Raw genomic sequence first — 21,950 nt, 5'->3', positions numbered from 1 at the left:
TCGTTCATCTCATCGGGGCTTCCCGAACATCCATCCATCCGGGTTCTATCGAGGCATGGGCCCTCCCGTGCCCATGCCGAGTCATTTACGGATACCGTACCGGATAGCGGGTGCATGTAGCAACCTCCAACACGCGGGCTAGGGCGCAATACCGGCACACCCGTGCCGTCCGGTACTGTCCTTCAAAAACCCATTTCAAAGGAAGTCGCCCGAGACACTCGTCTCGGCACGCTCGCCCACACTGTGACACACGTATGTGCCACAGGGTAGCTCACTTAGGCCACAGGGCCCAGGGGTGGTGGAGAGCTAACACCATGGTACCCCCTATAGTACATTTTGAGCCATTTTCATTCTACCAGGAGTAGACATGATTTTCGTGAGGTGTCATACGGTGTCGTGCATTGTCCGTCCAATGTCCGATCGACACCAAACTTGGCGAGCATTCATATTTCATATGGACGGACTTAACTCCCGAACCGCATGACCAAATTCCTTCCGGAACCTCGACTTTTGAGGTTAAGGCCCGGGGCCCTACCCGGCCCTTCAACAAGCCTATCTTGTCCTTCATGTCTATGCTGATGTCTCTGTTATGCTTGTGTCTCAACATGTCTTCAATACCCACTTTGCGTGGTGGTGTGTTGGATGATGCATCGTCCTCCTCGATCGCATCATGGCATTCTTCTACGTTGGCCCGCATATGGCCGGATGGGCGTCTCTTGAGGGACACCCCTTTGCTTGTCATGGCGTGAGGGTCACAACCTACTCTCTTCATAGTAAGGTTGTGACACACAGCTCAAAGACCTTGTAAACTTACCTTCAATTGGCTTCTATACTCCTCCAGGAGAGAAGCAATGAAACATGATTTCATATGAGTGCCATAAAATTAAGAAAAAAATGAACCAAAATCAACGATATGATTCATAGATCCTCCCAAATCACTAGTAGTTCCATTACAATCATCTACAGAATGAACATAAAACTAGCTACGAAATTACGAAATCAACTCCAAAGTTGAAAGGAACAAACACTGCCTGCAAATGCTATGCTTGAAACGAAAGAAACAAAAGAAATAAGGATAAAAATGTGCTCAAAATCCCTCCTGAACGATACTAATTATTGGGTCAAAAAATGGAATACCTATAAACTTCTTCACTGGCACATCTAAACAAATACTTTTAGCAGCCAATTGCCAAAACTAAGCTCAACTCTTTACTCAAATGGACTCTCAGAAGTGTGTCATTATTAGCCAATTCAGACAGTTACCTCCTTGTCACACATAAATTATTCATCTTCTGGTCGAGTTAACAAAAAATTTCAACGCTTAAGCTGCAGCTTTAGATTTCGGTCTTTGTTTCTTCGCATCCAAAGACGCTAAGCTGGAGCCTAATCCAACAGGGGCCTGATCTTGTGCTGAAGGCAACTGATCTTGTTTTCCATCTACCTGGGTGTTGTTAGAGAGGTTGGCGTTAACGTCTTTCTTCTCACCATCTGTTACGTTACTATCTGCTGCTGCATCTGGTGTCATGCCTGAATTGATGATATTAAGCAGCTGGGTAATTGGTGGCATAGCTTGAACTGGAACACCCGGCTGACGTATCAAGAGGCCTCTAGCTGCAGCTTTCTTTCTCGCTTCAGCTGCGGCGCGAGCAGCTCTCTCGTCTACACCCCTACCACGAGGAAGAGGTTCACCAATCATGGAAGCATTGAGGGATTTGTTCATAGCACCTCCAGAACTGCCAGATCCACCAGCTACTGCAGCAGCTTGAAATGCTTGTATCAAGTCAGGATGAGACTGCAAGGTATCCAGAAATGAAGCCTTTGAGTTTCATATTGAACAGTAAACCCCGTATCACATTGTATAGTAGAATTCTTCCATCTCTGGTAAATTTCACTTCATTTTGGAGCTATAATATCTTCCATCTCTGGTAAATTTCATTTGTAAACAAAATCAAACCACTTAAAAGAATACCTTAAGAATATCAATAGCCTTCTGAGCTGATGCAGCGTTCAAAGTTTGGCCCTTTTGTTTCTGAGCATTCATCTGTCAAAATAAAATTTATATTAAGGACGAGAGATTTTTTTGGTAGCTTTAACCTTTGTTTTTTTTCCATCTTTCAACTTACCTGAACCTCACGCATCTTAAACGTCTTCATCCAATTTTCTGAATCCCGTGTCCGTGAATCTTCTTTGCCCAATTGTTTGACCAATATATCGTACGTTTTCTTTTCATGCTGCCGTGAGATATACAAAATATTGGTCAGGCATTGCGAAGGATGTCAAACATTATTCAAAGCTTTGTTCCAGAAATTACCTGATGAGACAGTTTAAAGGCCCCCATACAATTGAATGCAATAGCAAGGGCGTGGTAGCAAACAGCGGTTTGAATATGTTCTTCGCCTAGAAGTCTTTCATTTTTCTTCAATGCTTCTTGCAAATAACGCAGAGCTGTGTTCATCTTTCCAATATCCTGGTACATCATTGCAACATTTATGAAAGTTGCAGCAACATCAGGATGATCAGGACCAGAGGATAAGCTTAGCAGCAGCAATGCTCGAGACATGTGTCGTAGTGCAAGTTCTGTTTGGTTAAGTCCATGGTAGAAAAGCGCCATATTCCCGTAACTACAGAAGGGAAAAAATGCAAATCAGGAAACAAATTCGGAAAGCACCGATATAATCATTAGCATTGAACTAGAATTTGCTGGACATCATATCTCATATATTCAATTTCATTTAGAGGTATAACATTTATATAACAAAGAACCCCATAAAATTCTCACTACACACATATCATATAATTCTCACTACACACATATCATATGTATCATAACACACATATCATAGCAGCCCAAGCCCACCGCTATCAGATATTGTCCTCTTTGAACTTTCCCTTATGGGCTTCCCTCTATGTTTTAAAACACGTCTACTAGGGAGAAGTTTCCACACCCTTATGAAGAATGTTTTGTTCCCCTCTCCAACCGATGTGGGATCTCACAATCCACCCCTTCTTCGAGGCTCAGCGTCGCCCAGTTTTTGGCTCTGATATCATTTGTAACAACTTAAGCCCACCGCTAGCAAATATTGTCCTCTTTGGGTTTTTCCCTCTTTGGGCTTTTCCTTCTGGGCTTCCCCTCAAGGTTTTAAAATGCTTCTACTAAGGGGAGATTTCCACACCCTTATGAAGAATGTTTCGTTCTCTTCTCCAACCGATGTGGGATCTCCCAATAAACGGATAAGCTATACTATTGGTAAAACCAGTTATTAGAAGCTTAACTTCCAGAGAGGATGTTCATGCAACTGCTTCCAACGAAGGAATGAAAAACAGTTTTCATTTTACAAACTGACTAAAACATAAATCCTATAATTTGGACTATAACATGCATACTAGGATCATCGATTCAACTAGTAAAATAAAACTGAAGTATGGATGTGGAATTGCCTGTGGGCTGTGTCAGGATGATCCAAACCCAAACAACGTTCATTTATAATCAGTTCCTTGTGTTGTTGGACTATGGCTCCAGCCATGTCTCCTGCATGATACAAAACCATGGCTAGGTACCTAAATTCGGAAAGGAAAACGTTAGTTTCCATAGCATAATTATGTGCTTGTCAAAGAAAACTAACACACAAGATATAGCCAAATATTCATGCCCTACAACAAGCAGCATAATCATTAAATGTATAGACAAAATTTGCAAGCAAGCATAGTCCTGATGTCTACCGGCAACAATTAGCAACCTCCCGATGCATTGGACCAGTAACCTGAAACAAAGAAGTTTTTGGCTGATAAGATTGAGCTCTAACAGAATTCTCTAAGCAGGCAATGCATAAGAACGGACTGTCATTACCTGCTGAAGTATCGAAACAGCTTCTGAAAATAATGCATAGGCTTCACTAAGCATCCCCTGAAGAAAAATATAACCGATAAACAATTGATCAAATTTCATAAAATCAAACATTAATGATTTACACGTTATCAGCCATATTTCTTGTTTAGTTCTACCGAGTTCATCAAACGTTCCTTGCACTACATGGCAAGTCAACTCCTTGACCAACGATGAAACTAAATTTTCACTCAAAATAAGTAAATAATGATATTGTGGAATATTGTTTAAGCCAATGTTATTTAACTTGAACTCAGTTTTGATTGTACATCTAAATAGAGATCTCTTGAAGCAGCAACAGTAATCATTTTTAGTAATGATGAATTCAAGCAAACCAATGTAATTCATTTAAAAGTGACAACATTATAACTGACCTCTGCCAACTTCAGCTTTCCAGTTTCGACAAGATCCTTGGCTTCTGAACATACAGGAACTGAATGTTTCACAACAGGTTGGAGATTCAAGATATCTGATGTCTGGAAAGGTGCAGAGGAACTCAAATCATATTTCCTAGCAGCAACTGTGATTCCGACCTGTCAAGAACACATTATATTGTTAAGAAAATCACTGACCCAATAGAAAGCTCAAAAGTTGGAAAATAGACCTGATAAAAGAAAAAAACTCGGAACTAATTTCTAACATAGTACAGAGATTTTACTTCTGCAAGGATTCTATTGTTGTAGTACTAAGACAACCTAACCATGGGAACCAGAAATACAAAATCGACAAATATAAGATTAATTTTGGAATTAAATAACTGAATGGACAATTACCTTGTGGCAAAGGTTCCTTACAACAGAAACTTTCCTTACACACGACCGTGCATCATCCGGCAAGTCAAACTGCATTGAAAGTGTTTCACGGTAAGAAATTACATAAATGCTTATTTGATTAAAAGAAATCATTATTAAAAAAGACGTGCTTATAACCTTTGTTTAAAATTTTATAAGGCTGAGAAGAAACAAAATTTTCATTAAAACGCCTGTTCTTTTCACCAATTACAGGTAAGAGGTTAAGACAGGCCCAAAAAAGAGAGAAACTTAATTCGAGTCTTTGAGATAATCCCACAAGGAAAAGGTTATGAGTCTTTTCATATAAATCACGGAGCGAGGGGAATGGATTGCACAGGGTTGGAAGTAATTAAAAATTCTGACATGTAGTAGTTTATTGGAAGCCAGTAGAGAAGTTAGCAATTTCAGCTTTCCTCTTGGGGAGAGTCAAGACCTCGAAAAAACGTAGTAGTTTATGTTTCTTCTTAGCTTTTTATTCATTAGAAGTGTCACGTTTACTTTTCTAGCTCGATCATACCACAACCAGAGCATAAAAAAGGAAAAGTTAAGAATATACATTTTTATCTCAAAATTATACTTTTTATTGTCTTAAAATTGTACATATTGCTCCCAAGTGTAAAAAATGAAGGTATATCCCCTCTTTATATCCTCTATCATCAAAACTTTCCATCAAGGACAAACTAAAGTAATATTTTGCCTCTATGATTACCAAAAGACCACGAAACCTTACAGTTTCAATAGCATGGTAAAGAGGGAACAATCCATACAACGCTGTAATAAAAGGCATATCCTTGTATCAAATGCTTGGGTACGTGACATGGAAAAAAAAAACTAAAATCATTTAGGAGATTGATTGAAGATCACCTGATATTTGAGCTTTGCAAAATTCCTGATGTCAGACCAAAGAGAATCTGAGCTAACACTCATATATGAGGATTGGCTCTTTTTTGCATGAGCTCTACCTTTCCATCTCGCTTGTCCCCTTGAATTATTTCCTGAAGAATGATGGTGTCCCACTTGGTCCTGTACATAAACGCACAACATGATAAATCAACTTTAGCTAATTTAGAAGCAGCCGTAGTAGAGTACCGAGTGAGTTCTTTAGCAATAGATACAACATGATAACAGTCACTTATCCTTTTCGTTCTTTCCTCCAACTTTCCCAAGGATTACTTAAATGTTGTATTTATTAGCAGTTGTTGTACATACTAATAGCTTCATGTATTAAAAGCTAAACGTAGTGTCAAATAAACTTTAACGTTTAAGGATAGAAGAACGTTTTAGCTCAGAGAATGGGCATACTGAGCAATAATAGAGTTCCATCCAGACACAATATCAGCATTGAACAAACCTTCTTGGTGTTTCTGGACTGTGTATTACTAGCAGCTTTTGTAGCAAGCACTTGACAACTTCCAAAGAAACAATTGAAGAAATGTGAAAGTGTCATCCCCAAGTCATGATCTTCAGTATCTCTCAAAACATCCTGTACGATGCCAAGTAATACTAGTGTGAAATACTACTAACAAGTGAAAGGATTAAGTTGCTTTGGAAAATAAGAGAAAGAAAGTATGGGTGGTGTGCGGGTAAGTTCTCCGACTTTATCAGGCAACATCACATTCTCAAGCACTCAAACATCATGAAAATGAAAATGTTAAATGGTAAGTAGAGTGTAATTACCGTACAACATGGTTCACTCACTTTACATGTTATAATACTAAATCATGCAGAAGAACAACCGCATAGACTTCACTTTTATTAAGGAATGAAAAAAGACTAACCAAAAAAGGTTCTTATCTGTGTTTATCAGTATCATGCAACAAGTTCTGGAAAGATATGTCGACATTGAGTATTAAAACATAAGAAACATTTTGTCTTAAAAGCCACAAAGAGCCAGGCTGAATAACCTATGTATCAAAGATGGGGAATCCACAAAAGTCTACATATCAGGATAGCTTTATGAAAATGCGTAACAACCTTCTATAGCATGTATTCTCAGTTCATAAAAATATTAAAAGCTCCACATTGTAAGGTGCCATGAAAAATAGGAAATTACAACATATTCATAGCAAGAAAAGGAGGATAACTTAGATTTAACACCTTCAGAATGTGCTTTGCAGATCTAACTGCAATCTCATTAGAACAAAGGTCCCATAAATGGGGTAAATGTCTAGTGCCCTCAGCAACCTGTTGAAGAAGTTCAAAAGATCGTCAAAAATGTCTATTCATGGTCATACCACCAATAAAAGGTCATCGATCTGAGCAATGAAATTGTTGTCAATAGATGCTCACCTTTCCAATATACCGAACATTAATTCCATGAGCATGGAGCGCCTCAGTCAATGTCTGGCCATCCATAGGTGAGACTTCCAGTGTGCAGAGATCTTGAATAAATTTAGGAAGCACAACATTTGTGAGGAACATACTGGCTTCCCTCACATTACCTTCGTCTGCTTCGATCTCCTGGTGAATGCAATATTAAGAGAACTGTGAACACAGGACTTTAAAAAGCTGCCAGGAAAAAGGAATGCAAGTTCAGATCTTACCTCTTGACTTCCTGACAACTTAAACTCGGTAAAGACATTAGGATTAAACAAAATTTGTGATTGTGAGCTCTCCTTGAGGTCCTCAGTCTTCTCGTCCTTACTTGTATCCTAAAGGAAACATGATTCAGATTTCTCAAAAACAATTACCAAGATCCAATCATTGGATTTTCATCCTTTGATACAACGGATGATTCTAACATAGCATAAAACTGACATTTACATAATAATCTCAATTATAGAATGAATTGCCTTGCAAATCCAGCACCCAAATCCAAAAAGAAATACATATACAACAAGTGGGAAACTTGACTTTGAGGATTGTGACAAGACGACTCCTATTCCTCCATTTATGCCTGCCAAATTTGCTCCGTTTGTGGCCTTGAGTTCCGTAAAATTTCTCCTTTGGCTCAAGAAGGAAGCTGTGTCATGGTTTAGCTTTGCAAAGTTTAATTTTGTTGCCTATAAGATATTTGAATCGACTTACCAGAAGAGATTTTTTATTTCTTTTCACCGAAGGTTTTTCCAAAGATTCTTCCAAAGGGTTACTAGTTCTTGCAAAGCTGAAGAGTTTTTTGAGGTTGCTTTATGATGGATCTTAAAATACTTTTTTCGTTGGTTGGTGTTGTTTCTTGGCCTTCTTTGGAAGATTTAAAGTAGCTATCAGTTTACAGTGTTTAGTGAGGGCCTTATTCATTGTTTTATCATTCATTCACAAGCTCTCTTCGTTTTTTTAATGTTCATTTATTTCTATGACTAGTCATTATTTGATTAATTTGATGTTTGTATTTTTTTCTTTTTCACTCACTTTGGGATTTGTATCCCCTGAACATTTGTTCTCTTTCATGTTAAAAAAAAAAAAAAAAAAATCTAAATAACTAACACAAAGTAATACATACATCACTAGCTACAGCTGAAACTTCCTCTTGCTTTCCAGCATCTGCCACTTGAGAAGAATCAACAACGCTATCTCCTTCAGGCACAACCTTGGATTTTAACTGATCCGCAGCTTGGGCCTTCTCACAAGAAGAAAACCATTATATAAAAATAACATGATAACATAAATGCACATCATTTTTCCATCACTTTATTGTAACTTACCTGACAAAAAGCAGTAATCAGCTCTGGTCTTAGAATACAAAATCGAGATCCTGGCCCAGTATAGTTCGCATCACGGGGAGTTACTCTCATTATGTCAAGAAGATAATGCCTAAAAAAAATAGATAGAAAAAAACTAAATCAGAACTAAGAAAGTTTAAAAGATTTTTTATTCTCGGACAAGACAATTGCTGACATATTTTCAAGTAGCTGACAGTAGGATTTTAGTGCCTTTTTGTGGTCTTTCATTTTATCTCAATGCTTCAAGTCAAGGAAATCACCTGTCATCACTACCTACAATTCCCTTGCATTCCACTGGTGCAGCTAACTTGAAAACATTCCCTGATCCATCAAGGACCGAGTGCTCCTTTAAATGCAGACGTTTGGCAGCTTCCAGTACCTAGGCATAACCATTGCTTGGCCCTTTTAGTAATGTGATATAATTAAACGAAAAGAAACCTAGAAGATCAACGAGATTAAGAACAAGGCAATAATTCCAATAAAAGTAAAATCCCTAAGAAAATAACTAGGTTTAGTTTAGTGAATGAGTGCTATATTTACTGAAGTAGATGTTAAAAGATAATGTAACATTAAAAAAAAGAATCATAATCGAAATGATTCAAGTAGAAAGCAAACCACGTCTGCTTCCTCACCTTTGCATGGAAGTCTTCATTCCAGTTGATTTTCTTACCGTTATCAACAGAACCGTACAGAAGAGAATCAGATTTATCACCTTGAAGAATTCCAGGCAGAACACTCTGAAACAAGTGAAGCATAAAATACCAGTGAAATGTTAGGATAATGTAAAAAAGGAAAAAGAAAAAATAGAAAAAAGAAACAGAGACAATGACACTATTGTTCCTAAACTTAATTAACCACTTATGTAATATGCTTAGCTAAAAGCCTCCAATCAGTTTTACAAGTGTAAGGAGAAGATTTAGAAAGCCAGAGAAAGATACATACGTTAGAAAAAGAAAGAAAAGTGAGAGGGAAATCAAAATTGTTACCAAACGACATCTCTCTTCGATACCAAGGTTATCTAAACAAATAATTAGAAGTGTCTAAAATGAGCCCATTATGCCCTAAATCAGAATGGGAACTAAGGAACACACGTTATCATTCCAAGGAATTCAATTCAGACTTTGATCCACATCCTAACATATAAATAATAATATTGGTCAAACCTTGCAAGCGGGAGAGAGGGTAATGAAGAAGAAATTAAAACAGGAGAAATTAAAATCAGTAAATAAATAAGTATACCTGAGCTACCACCCTATGGCCCCTGTAATCAATGATGGCCATAGCAAGATTGTAAAGCCCAGGGACATCTGCCTCCTGATACGCTTTGGTGCCTTTCAAATCGTTATTTGCAGAAGCATACGTAGCTTGCTCACTCTCAGGCAACTGCATCTCAGTTGAACCATCAGGAGAGGATTCAGTTACACCATTAACTTCCGAAGTACCAGATGAATTACATCTGTCACCATTAGAAAGTCCAATGTCGCCATGCGATGATCTATCAGTAGCCCTCCCCGAAGAACCATGTAAAGAGCTTGGGACCTGGACTTTTGAATTACCATCAGATGCAGATTTCTTGGATGTGTGTTCAAGGTCAGCATCCACAGCAAAACTGAAGAAAATATTGTTGTGTACATACCTAGAATTCAATGAAATATAGCCCAACATCAATTCAATAATACACCAAATGATTGGATATAAATTAAACATCCAGATTAACGAGCAAACCAATCATGACATGTGCACACAATACCTATGTATGCAATACATTTATTAAATAACTACGTAATTCATGCAGAAAAGATTCAGTAAAGTACGCAATAGCTCTGAAATAGCATTTTAAGGATTAAAGGGAAGAGTAACAAACATTGATATCATTTGATAAAAAGAAAAATAAATATTTGCAGATATGCCACATCGCACAAGGAATATCTTCTAACAACTAACATGTGAAAGCATTCTGGATCCGTTGGATTTATCGGGGGTATGCATCTGCTGATGACTCCAATAGCACCACTAATAGCTGCATCGACAAAGTCTGTAGTTACTTTGTAGAGAGCCCTATCACGCAAAATCCTGCATTGTATAGCCTTTGTTAAGAATACATCACAAAACAAATTGTCAAGAGAAAGCAAGAGGTAAAGAGCAGGCCTATTAGCAAAGAGGCAATTATACCTTTCCTGCGGAGTTGCATGAGGAAACTCCCGACAAGACTGCAACTCCTCATTCCAATCTCGTTGCATGCCAATCAGCTCACTACCAAAGGAGAGAGTTAGTGCATCTTCTGCCCTGGCTGCATCACGCTTATGATCTACAAAAACAAAACTCAAATAGAATTAACTATATCAAACAAATGAAACAGAGATCGAGAAGTAAAGCAGCCTATTTCAAAAATAAATAACAACAATTTACACAGAGTACAATTTTTTTTTCCACATAATTCTACTATAGATATTCCGAACTACCTTTCTGCAGCGCACATATCATGTAACCATTACATTTTCAACAAATGTGCTACTTCTAAATAATTATAAAATATTTAATCATGTATATCTATTAAATATCATGGATGTTGGGACGCACTTAAACACACCTCTATGAATTACGTTTGGTTGTCAAGCACACTCATATGATTCCACCAACCTGTTGCTTTTAAGCCATTAACTTTGTTTACCCTTCTTGTTTGCCCCAATGATCATTGAACCAACCATGGTGCTTATAAAAAGTATATTTGATAATAAAATGATGTAAAGGATAAATTAGAAAAGTTTAATGGTGAAATAATTAAATCAATCATCCAAGGGCAAGATATAAAAAGGGAATGCTCTTCGAAGAACCAAAGTAGAAGATTTGAAGGTTTGAGATATATAACCACCGCCATGCAAATGCATAACAACAGAAGAGATACCCCAATACTTCAGAGAATAGAAGAGAATGGCCTGCTGTATCACGCTTTAAGATCCTAAAAACTGAATGGGCTAGATTCAAGGGATGAAGCAACTAACCAGGCACAGGATAGACTCCGAGCCAAGAATTTGGGGGCAGCAAAGATTGAACATTCTCAAAAGGATGCGCGGAGGCTCTCTGTTCCAGAACTTCACGGAAAGCTTTAAACAAGAGGAGAAAATGTAAGAGTTTAAATATCAATCAGTATGGAATAGTTTTCATCAATTGGATGGCTGAGTAGCGACCAAATGTTACTCTACCTTTTCTGAACTTAGAGCTGATCTTTTGCAACAGCCCAACCAGAGTACTAGCTTCATAAGCAGCTTTATATGGCCTTGGGTCAAGAACATTTCCTGTGCTTGAGTTGACATAAAAATATTTTGCGGTTCCCGTTATACAGAACTTATTACCCTCCAATGTAATCACATCCAGGTATATCAAATCTCCAGTGAGCCTGAAAGTAACATAAAGATGTTTTGTTCATGAGCACCTAATGGTCCATAAAAGGCAACAATCTTCATATTAGCATATAAAAAGAGATCGTTTAAGTTTACCTTCTGTAGCTTGGAGGAGGATTGAAGGATGAAAACACAATGCTTTCTATGCATCTTACCTCTTTCGAGGACGATGATAGAAAACTACCAAGGGAACCAGAAACATCTTCCATGAAACCAAGACTGTCAAGCTCTGGGACCTCAGTTTTCACAGTATCTGAATCAAATTAGAATCCAATAGCCTTGTTACAATGAAATCTCCCAAATGATTTAAATTGCATAACAAGCCAATAAAGGAAACAAGCTCAGGGAGGTGAACATCCAAACCTCCTGCAGTTGTGGCTGCATTTTTTTGAGCCAGTTCATACTGTAATGCAAGAGATGTCGACAGTGAAGCATGAAGAGTGGAAAGGGAAAGCATGTCTTTGGTACGATGAACATGGGCCCTTATTGATCTATCATCGTATAATGCTGTGAAAACAAATACCTGAGAGACCAGAAATAAATCGTTTCTCACTTAAAATGAAATAGAAGTTACCATACCAGGTACCATCTCTAATGAGCAACCACCAAGTGTAATATCAGCTACTTCTGAAATTTCATTATAATCTTCTAGTTGATGAGAGGAACCATCCTTCGTGTGCAATAATAAGTCATAACATGTGAAATAGCATGTCTCAGGAGCATCAAGGAGGAACTGCCTGATGTCCATAACAGAGTCTCCTGGATTGAGCTGCAAGTTGATTTAAAAAAAGAGTATTATGCATTTCATGATGCAACGAGTAGCTGAGAATGAGATGAATTAAATTTCTGAAGGTACCAAATGGAAGGTTAGACCACAATACTGACGAATGAATAGCAAGCAAGGAAGAAAATTCATGACAGGCAATCTGCTGATGTAAATTTACACAAATATGATATATGATTGGGCAATTACAATATCAACAAAAATTCTTGAACTTAGTTTCATTTAACCTCTTCTCAAGTTGCAATCAATAATCAGGAAACAAAACCATTCAACAATTAATCTTATTATTCACTTCAGTCGGAGCTTAATTTTATAAGGCCCTCTGAGAAATAAAGATGTTGAATTGTCCTTGCTTCTTAATAAAGTACACGGCTTTCTATTATCTCTGGCTGATGAAACAAGAGTCTGTAGTATTCTTCTAGTAAATCCCTATTTAATTACCAGGTCACCTTGTTGGTCTGTTTCTCTCGCACTCATGTTAAGCCATTGACATTTGAAATTTTCTTATTCCAAGTATAGAAATACCCGCAATCGTAGGTTTAGTTTGCTTTCCAACTTAGAGATGAAATTCTAGCTGAATTCTAGATGGGGATTTTTTTTTAATTATTTTATTTTTCTAATTAACGTACACTAAAGATCCTTTATGTTAAATCTTGTGGCTTTAGGAGGGAGGGAACATATTATAAATGTTTTCTTTTCTTTTTGTTGAACGAAATGTTTCCTATCCACACGGCCCCATAATAGCTTTGGAATCAATTAGTCGCATATCAATAATCTGAAGGATATGAAAAACTATATTAACATGTCGTCATGTTCAGATTGACTTACTTGCAATTCAAGCTTTTCGCCGCTTTGGGTTTTGACACATAGCGGATAAAGATGAAGTTCACCTGCAAATCAATTGGTGGGGCAAAAGAATAATGAGAACCAACATCAAAGTAAGTGATCATGTTCAATATTGCATTCAAATTTGAAAGGACATCCTCACTTCATAAAGTACTATGGTTGAGTCAAATATGAGTGTACAAATACCATAATACCAAACACATGAACTGATGACCAAAAGCTTAACCCTAGAGGACGTATGATAAAAAAAAATATTGAGAAGAAATATAACTTTTCCCGGACTCATTGTTATTTTGTGCTTACGAACTATAGTTTGAAAACCAGACACTGAAAGATATTTTCCCCACGATGCTGAAATCCAAAATAACCACATTAAGTAGATTATGACCTCGGGGCGGAGCACACTTTGTTATCTTCCTTGTTCTATGACTAAAAAAACCTCTTAGTTAAATCAAGCTACAATTTTTTATAAAAACAAAAAAAGAGCTTCAAATATACGAAATTCCATATTTTTAAAAACATCTATATCACAGTGAAAAGAGATCAACTTCCGAAACATGCTTGGTGCTCCATTTCAAATTATTTACATTTCATATGTTTTTTAAAAAAAATAAAATAAAATATAGAATCGGTATCAATTGATGTCAAATTCGACGTTCAAGCACCTCAAGGGTTCGCCTTGATATAGGACCAATTGGACTAATGATGAAAACACACCTTGCTTTGGTTGACTTTCTGGAGCAGCTGTTTCAGATTCTTTGATGTCTGCCTTAATATCTGACGATTCCTCGACTGATTCAACAGGCTCTGCTTTCGACTCCAAAGCATCATTCTTAACATCTTTTGAAGCATCAGAAGAAACTACTGCCTCAGAATTATTTGTAGCATGGTGCGCCCCTTTCCTATTCCTCCCTTTACCGGATTTTCCCGCCATTTCTACTTCCTAGCATTCCAGAAATCATAAACATCATAAAAAGTGGAAGAAAATGTGACTGCTTCAAAATAAACAATAGAATTATGGTGCATGTCTTCTCATTCAAAATTTTAATATTTCAATCAGAATCAGAGAATTTATCATTTTATCTCTAGTCTTCAAACAAAAAACACTACCCTATTACAGCCTTCAGTAGAGTATGCTTTTATAAGAAAAAATTAATATCAGTGTATACGTACCTAGACTATTTTTTCGCTGCTGTTTTTAAAGACACTGTATCAGAAATCCAGTTAACATTTCCCCTCGGAATAGTTACCTTATCATCCATCCGTTCATAACCCTTTCCCCTCCCCTAATAAGGCTTACGACAAATACAAATGCTTGAACTCAATTTTTCTGATAACTTTAACCAACGACGCGGTACATCATATAAGGCAACAACGAATTCGGCAGAAACAGAAATGAAACCACATCGCATAAACAAACAACAAACCGCAGATGCAAGCCAATCAAACTACGACGAAGAAGACATAAAACAATGAAATAAAGCGTTCTCATTTCAATTCAAAGTAAAGAAATATCTACAAATTTTACCGAGTTTCAGAGGTGTGGTCGGAAGCTGTCAGTTTAGAATCCAAAGAGGACGGTGACGGAAGAGGAGGAGGAATACAGAGGTTTTGGGAGAGAGTTCGGGTGTGTGAGGTTTAAGAGAGGGGCCGACGAGTGGCTGAGAGAGGCGGCCAAAGTTTCCTCTTTCCCAAACGGAAAATGGAGTTCCCTGATTAACCCAATTTGTTGGCTTTTGGGCCTCTCTAGGTTTGGTGGTTATTGTATTTATACTCTTATTTTTACACATACCCTCTTTTTTTTTTTTTCTTTTTTTTTTATAAAAATCTCAAAACATTAATATAATTTTATTTTTTTAAAAAAAATGTCTTTTTTTAGTTCTATATAAATATATAACAAATTAAATTTATATTTATTAATATAATCTCAAATTTAGTCCCAAAACTGTGGAAATTTAAATGCATTCGAAAAGATGTAGCAACCAAATGATTAGAAAAGCGGCTGACCGGTGAACTAACTGACATAAAAACTTGTAATTCTATCAATTAAATTCTTAAACGGTCGTAATTATAAAAAATCAAATGATACAATTTACGTAAAAAAAAAATCAATGTTTAACATTTAACGAAAAAAAATCTCTTATAAGATTTTAACCGAGTGTGAAATTAAATTTTTTTCTCCTTTTTTTTATTAATGTTATAATAAAGATGCAACTGTCAAACTTTTTAAATTACCATAAAGATCACACAGTTGAACTTTTTTTAATTACCATTAAGGGCAAGAAATTTATTCTCATTTCTTAAACTTTTGTACTTAATTTGGTTTAAATGTCTGGCATTTGTCTTTTTTCACTTTCAAAATACTTATTTATTTTTAAACTAAATTAAAAATAAAATTTATAAACTTTTAACTTTATTTAAATAATATATTAACATTTAAATTTTTTAACAATACTTTGAACTTAAAAGGTAAAAACAAAAATATATTATTGTCATAAATTTTAAAACACTAATATTTTATTTCAAAAATATTATTGAAAGTAACAAAAAAAAAAAAAAATTTGTCTAAAAATACTTCTAAACCTTAGTGTATATATATTATATTTATCTTCTATTTATTATATTTACTGATTCAATATATTATCTTATAAGTTTTTTAACTTATTATGGAATATTCTCTTTATTTCTTTTTTATTATTTAATTTCTAAAATTATTTTTTCTCATATCTTAAATATAAAACTTTGTATACAAAAATATCAAAAATTTAAACTCTATTTATATTTGTTCTTACTAATACTATTATTTTGATATTTTTGTAAGTTCATTCGTATTTAAAATATTTTTTTTTCTGAATAATTTCTAACAAATATTCGACAACTTGTAACAAAAATTAACAATATATTTACAAATAAATGTATTTGTCACCATCTCTATACACTTTTAATAAAACATTAAATTGGTCTCAAGAGAGGCTCTATAGTATAGTTTGTTCGAGAGTAGGATTGTTGAGGATTATTAAGAGATGAGTCTCATATCAGTTAATTAAGCGGGAAGATCATGGGTATATAAGTAAGAAATACTATTTCCAATAGTGAGAGGTATTTCGGGGAAACCAAAAGCAAAATCACGATAAGTTATGCTCAAAGTAGACAGTATCATACTATTGTAGAGATTTGTGATTCCTAATATGGTACCCGAGTAATTTCCTTAACTTTAGCAAGTGTCAATAAGATTCTAGAGTGTCGAACAAAGAGTATACTTTGTTTTAGAACTTAAGAGGAGGAGTCGGGTTCTCAATTAAAGAGAGACTGGTCAAGGGAGGAAGTGCTGAATAAAGAGTATACTTTGTTTGAGAGCTTAGAGGAGGAGTCCTAAATAAGCTAATTAAGGGAGAAAATCACGAGTTTATAAGTAGGAAACACTGTACCCTTAACTTTAGCCATGTTAATAGAATTATCAAGTGTCGAACAAAAGAGTCTCTAGAGTGTAGTCATTAGTGACTCAAGCGTCGAACAAAAAGTGTACTTTGTTTGAGAGCTCCAGAGAACAAGTCGAGCCTCAATTAAGAGGAGAGGGTTGTTTGAGAGCTCTATAAACCTCAGGAGAGACTCTATAGTATACTTTGTTCGAGAGAATGATTGTTGAGAGCGAAGTCTCACCTGAGCTAATTAAGAAAGAAGATCGGAATGTTATCTCTATTAGTACAAGGCCTTTTGGAGAAACCAAAAGCAAAGGCACGAAAGCCCATGCACAAAGTGAATAATATCATACCATCGTGAAAATTTGTGTTTCCTAACACACACGGGAGGCAAAGATGACCAATATCCTTTGAAAGTTTGTAAGGGTTTAGAGGAGTCACAAGTGATTGATGTCTTGTAACAATTTGAGTGCAGATAAACCATCACTTCTGTATGTTGGCGGATAGAGACAAGTCAACAGTAGAGGGGGAGGCCTAAACTGGCAATGGACACGTGACCGTGGGTTAGGACGGAGGTGCAAAATGGTACGAACCACAAACTCTTATAAATTCAAGCCAAAGTCCATTATTTTTCTTATTACAACCGGAAAATGGGATTTTTAGGCATAAAATGTGTGTCAATTTGGGTGTTTTTAGTGGTGACAACAAGCTTGAGTGAACAAAGCAAAGGCGAAACATGTAGTTTCACCTTCTTTTCTTCCCTCGTTAGGCTGATTCCGTGCAGGCCATCGGTTGCTCCATTCCGCCCTACTCCGCCGACCGCAGCCTGCTGCAATGCCGTCAGATCTCTCGGCCAGCCTTGCCTGTGCGTGCTTGTTAATGGCCCTCCAGTTGCCGGCGTTGACCGCGACTTGGTCATGCTCTTGCCCGAGAAATGCCCTACCAATTTTGACCCATGTACGTAGCCCCTTCTTTTTCGTTTATAATTATTTACGGAATCAAATAAATTATAAAAAAATAATAAATAGATACAAGATATTTCTCTATAATACAGAAGATAAATATTGAATTCGGGAGAGAATTTTGAATCTTTGAATTTTGTCTATTTTTATATAATTTAATAGTTTAGGCATTTTTTTACGTAAAATAAAAAACGTCGTATACAATTTCCCTCATTTTTCACATTTTTGCTGTTGTCTTTACAGGTGAAATTATGAAATGAAATGAAGACGGTCTGAGATATTCAAATATAAATTTTCAGTTCAATAATGAGATGTATATGCAAGAAGGTCGATTAAGCTTAGATGTTATCCCTTTCTATCATATAGACTTCAAATATATTTAAACAAAGAAAAAGAACGAGGAATATCGTGGTAATAGAAAGAGAAAAAGATTGTTGACGTCAACCAATTTACTACGATTTTTTCATCAATCATGAATTGGCCTAATATTAATTTTACGTATAATTACCAATAGCCGAACCGTAACGACTTATTCTAAAATTTAATTTTCAACGTGTATTAAGCTAGTCAAACGTAAACGCTCAAATATAAAAAAATATATATATGTATTATTTTATATGTACATATAACAACCATGCCAAATATTATTATTATTGTTTTTTTTTTTTAGTTTTACAATTATTATATAAGATCGATAAATTTTATTATTCTTTAATATATCTCGTGTATTTCACCTTTTATATATAATATTAATTGGAATAGGCTAAGTCAAATTTTACAATTTTATTATGATTATCAACTTGACATTTTTTATATGATAATACATAGAAAATTTACATGTTTTGTACTTACTAATGTTAGACCATGACTTCGATTATTTTTATGTTAAATTTATATAGAATATTTTACTTAGTCAACATTTTATAATATAATTTATTTTCCAAAGTATTACGGTACCTACAACTTTCCATAAACAAATTTAGATTTATCGACTTTCTCTTTAATAAAGTCGTAAGCGTCGATGTGGGTCGTAGTCGTCCGTCTCCAATTTATCGGCCAATAAAATTTTTGAAAATGAACAACCAAATAGCATAAGTAGCAAAATGCGAGTAACTTAAATTTAATATTTTTAATTGGCCCCGTCAAAATTTAAAGTTTTTAAAATATAAATATAATTATTTAACTACAAATTTCTTTAATTTAAATTATTATTTTTATTTTTGTTTACTATCTACTCCATATACATTAAAATAGCTTAGTCGAAACAATGGGAAAGATTTTGAAACGTGACGAAAATAATAATAAATAAATAATTAATTAGATTATATATATATATATATATATATTATAAAAAAACGTCACTAAGATGAACGTTTTTTCTATTATAACTATGGAAAATATGACATTTTCTATTTACACGAAAGTTTACAAATAAATTTATTAGATGAATTAAATTTTTATTCGGTCTCTAAATTTTAATATTTTACGTTTAAGAAATTAGGAAAATAAATTCTAATTTTAAAAATTACACATCATAATTATTTAAAATTAAAATTAACTTATAAAAACAAAATTAAAATTAAAATTTAATAAATAAATAAAAATTAATTCAAACTAATTTTTCCACTATAAATTTGATCCAAATCCGAATTCGATTTCACCAAACACCAAGAAAATGGCTGATTCATCATACTACATTCTCTACGTTACTCTCTTCTTTCTTTCCATCGTTCTCCTCCGGAATCTCCTCCGCCGGCCGTCGAAGTCCCTCCTTCACGGCAGGCCGCCACCGAGTCCGCCGGCGCTGCCGCTCATCGGCCACCTTCACTACTTCTCGCCCTACGTTAGCAAATCGTTTCACAATCTTGTCACTAGGTACGGCGATCTTTTGTTCCTCCGGCTCGGCAACATCCGATGCCTCGTCGTCGCATCTGCGACGTACGCGGAGGAGATCTACAAAATTCAAGACGTTACGTTCTCGTCGCGGCCGAAATTCGCGTTCGGAGACGAACTTCCGTACGCCAATGCCGGATTCTTCGGCGCGGAGTACGGCGGTTACTGGAGATTCATGAAGAAATTGACGATGACGGAACTTTTGTCGCAGCGACAAGTTGAGCGATCACGCGGCGTCCGGAGAGATGAGATGGTGAAGTTCTTGGTGAAGTTGGCGGAATGCGGCGAGAGGAACGACGCCGTGGATTTGGGCGCCGAGCTTATTAGACTCGCAAATAATAGTATTTGTAGGTAAGAAATTAATCTTTTAATTAAAAATATAAAATAACGAATATTTTGTATATAAAAATTTTTAATTTATTATTTTCAGAATATCTATTTTAATTATGGAACAATAAATAATAATACTATATATATATATATATACACGTATTGATTCTAACCCGATTCAACTTTTCAGTTCACATATGTGGATCTCAAACCTATTAATGAGGATATTTCCGAAACTTACAAAAAAGAGTTAGAAGAAAGTTGGACAGAAAGAAAAGAAGTGACCTAGACAAATCTTTTTTCTCGATAACCTTAGACTAATCCATCGAATATTGATTAATACGTAGGTTCCTTAAAATTAAGAGGAAGAGGTTCGAACCATTTTTTTCTTTTAATCTTTTTTCTTGACAATAGTGGGTTGATATATATATAATATTTTATTATGAATATATGAATAGGTTATTGATGAGTACACGGTGTTGTGGCAACGACGATGAAGCAGAGACAATAAGAACATTGGTAAGAGAAACAATGGAAGTAGCAACAAAAGTATCATTTGGAAATGTGTTCGGAGGGCCTTTGGAGAAGTTAGCGTTTTGGTTGTTTGGAAGACAAGTAAGAGATTTGACCCTTAGGTACGATGAGATACTGGAGAAGGTATTAAAGCAACATGAACATAGAGCGAAGGAAGACGATTTCGATAGGGAAGATCGAGATCTGATGGATATTTTGTTGCGGGTTTATCGAGACGAGAATTCCGAGTTCAAGATCACAAGAACTCATATCAAGGCCTTTTTCCTCGTAAGTCTATTAATTTTTTTTTTAATTTTTTTTTTTTAATTATGAATCACAAACGTTCGTAATAGTATGATATTGTCTTATCTGTTTGTTTTTTGTTTGTGTAGGATCTGCTTTTGGGTGGCACTGGAACGTCGACCGAGGTAGCCCAATGGGTCATGTCGGAGCTTCTCAACCATCCCAAAGTATTCAACAAACTCAGAAACGAAATCGACTCCGTCATCGGAACCACCAAACTCGTTGGAGAAGACGACGTTCCAAATCTCCCTTACTTACAAGCCGTTGTCAAAGAGACTCTCCGGCTCTACCCCGCCGTTCCTATCGCCATGCGAGCCTGTCGTCAAGATTGCAAGATCAACGGCTTCGACGTGCCTAAAGACACGATGGTGGCAGTCAACCTATTCACCATAATGCGCGACCCAAAAGTGTGGGAGAATCCGAACGAATTCGATCCTGAAAGGTTCACGGGTGAAGAGCGGTACGAGATTAAGGGGCAGCAGAGTTTTAAGTTTGTTCCGTTTGGTGGAGGTAGAAGGGCCTGCCCTGGCTCCACTTTGGCGTTCGGGTTCATCAGCACTGTGGTTGCAGCCATGGTTCAATGCTTTGATTGGAAGATAGGAAGAAATGGAGATGAAAGTAAAGTGGATATGGAGATTGGAGCCGCCTTCACCTTGCCCAGGGCTAACCCACTTCTCTGTGTCCCCGTTCTCCGGTTCGACCCATCTTCCTTGGCAAAGACTACGTATTAGTAGCTATTTTCTTGCTCACAGTCTCGAGTCTCGAGTTGGTTTGATCTCGTTTAAATTCACTATAAGTTCATAATGTACCTTTAGACTCGAAGACGATCATATTGTATATTTAAATAAAAAAATATTGTTCTTAAACGGTTGATGTGCCTACTCAAAATTTTTATTAATTATTTATTTAATTATACATTATTAGTATGCTAACCAAATTTTATTTTGTTAATATGTTAGTTTATTAAGTTAAAAATATTTTAAATAATGCTACTTTAAGTTTAATTAATTAATTTTATAAAAAAATTATAAATTTATAGAAATTTGTGCGTTTTAAATTGATATAAATTTATTATTTTTACTCTTATAAAAATGGCTTTAAAATATAATCATGAAAGAAAGAAAAGGAAAAATGGAATGAGAAATCACATGAAATGCGTGGAAAAT

General features: G+C 35.7%; 3 protein-coding genes across 4 annotated transcripts; 2 read left to right on the top strand and 1 right to left on the bottom strand.

Moving 5' to 3' along the window:
* Positions 1 to 895: 895 nt before the first annotated feature.
* On the bottom strand, positions 896 to 15,089 carry LOC111787847 (clustered mitochondria protein-like). 2 transcript variants are annotated; one of them, XM_023667913.1, is made up of 29 exons: positions 14,893 to 15,089; positions 14,082 to 14,307; positions 13,347 to 13,408; positions 12,314 to 12,503; positions 12,098 to 12,241; positions 11,831 to 11,987; positions 11,537 to 11,730; positions 11,336 to 11,437; positions 10,506 to 10,641; positions 10,278 to 10,406; positions 9,573 to 9,969; positions 8,966 to 9,070; positions 8,594 to 8,712; positions 8,316 to 8,424; positions 8,114 to 8,230; positions 7,218 to 7,325; positions 6,964 to 7,134; positions 6,772 to 6,858; positions 6,026 to 6,157; positions 5,539 to 5,697; positions 4,657 to 4,725; positions 4,258 to 4,416; positions 3,848 to 3,904; positions 3,721 to 3,761; positions 3,439 to 3,558; positions 2,312 to 2,621; positions 2,124 to 2,231; positions 1,970 to 2,041; positions 1,322 to 1,792 (listed from the first exon to the last, which is right to left on the bottom strand). In XM_023667913.1, exons 2-29 carry the CDS (start codon positions 14,296 to 14,298, stop codon positions 1,322 to 1,324), a joined length of 4,242 nt encoding a protein of 1,413 aa, XP_023523681.1. In that variant the 5' UTR covers positions 14,299 to 14,307; positions 14,893 to 15,089. The 2 variants fall into 2 exon arrangements, with proteins under 2 accessions (XP_023523682.1, XP_023523681.1); XM_023667914.1 differs by lacking the exon at positions 14,893 to 15,089 and having other exon boundaries at positions 896 to 1,792; positions 14,082 to 14,298.
* Positions 15,090 to 17,433: 2,344 nt separating this feature from the next.
* On the top strand, positions 17,434 to 18,215 carry LOC111788504 (protein LIM1-like). The gene is made up of 2 exons (XM_023668841.1): positions 17,434 to 17,740; positions 17,989 to 18,215. The coding sequence occupies exons 1-2, from the start codon at positions 17,434 to 17,436 to the stop codon at positions 18,003 to 18,005; spliced, it is 324 nt and encodes a 107-aa protein (XP_023524609.1). The 3' UTR covers positions 18,006 to 18,215.
* Positions 18,216 to 19,420: 1,205 nt separating this feature from the next.
* Positions 19,421 to 21,556, top strand: LOC111789205 (cytochrome P450 705A22-like). The gene is made up of 3 exons (XM_023669901.1): positions 19,421 to 19,989; positions 20,427 to 20,769; positions 20,874 to 21,556. The coding sequence occupies exons 1-3, from the start codon at positions 19,421 to 19,423 to the stop codon at positions 21,513 to 21,515; spliced, it is 1,554 nt and encodes a 517-aa protein (XP_023525669.1). The 3' UTR covers positions 21,516 to 21,556.
* Positions 21,557 to 21,950: the final 394 nt, after the last annotated feature.

Source organism: Cucurbita pepo, chromosome LG02 (assembly GCF_002806865.2).
Source record: "Cucurbita pepo subsp. pepo cultivar mu-cu-16 chromosome LG02, ASM280686v2, whole genome shotgun sequence".
Classification (NCBI taxonomy): domain Eukaryota; kingdom Viridiplantae; phylum Streptophyta; class Magnoliopsida; order Cucurbitales; family Cucurbitaceae; genus Cucurbita; species Cucurbita pepo.
The sequence above is the reverse complement of the archived record's forward strand: the minus strand, read 5'-3'. Positions and strand labels throughout refer to the sequence as shown.

Excerpts from the sequence above, each read along its gene's own strand:
- LOC111787847 (XM_023667913.1), bottom strand. The coding sequence starts at position 14,298 with ATGGCGGGAAAATCCGGTAAAGGGAGGAATAGGAAAGGGGCGCACCAT. Across the intron at positions 12,242-12,313 it reads CTCATTAGAGATGGTACCTG|CATTATACGATGATAGATCA; the intron begins GTATGGTAACTT and ends TTGTTTTCACAG. Across the intron at positions 8,231-8,315 it reads TGATTACTGCTTTTTGTCAG|GCCCAAGCTGCGGATCAGTT; the intron begins GTAAGTTACAAT and ends TCTTGTGAGAAG.
- LOC111789205 (XM_023669901.1), top strand. The coding sequence starts at position 19,421 with ATGGCTGATTCATCATACTACATTCTCTACGTTACTCTCTTCTTTCTT. Across the intron at positions 19,990-20,426 it reads GCAAATAATAGTATTTGTAG|GTTATTGATGAGTACACGGT; the intron begins GTAAGAAATTAA and ends ATATATGAATAG. Across the intron at positions 20,770-20,873 it reads ATATCAAGGCCTTTTTCCTC|GATCTGCTTTTGGGTGGCAC; the intron begins GTAAGTCTATTA and ends TTGTTTGTGTAG.
- LOC111788504 (XM_023668841.1), top strand. The coding sequence starts at position 17,434 with ATGGGATTTTTAGGCATAAAATGTGTGTCAATTTGGGTGTTTTTAGTG.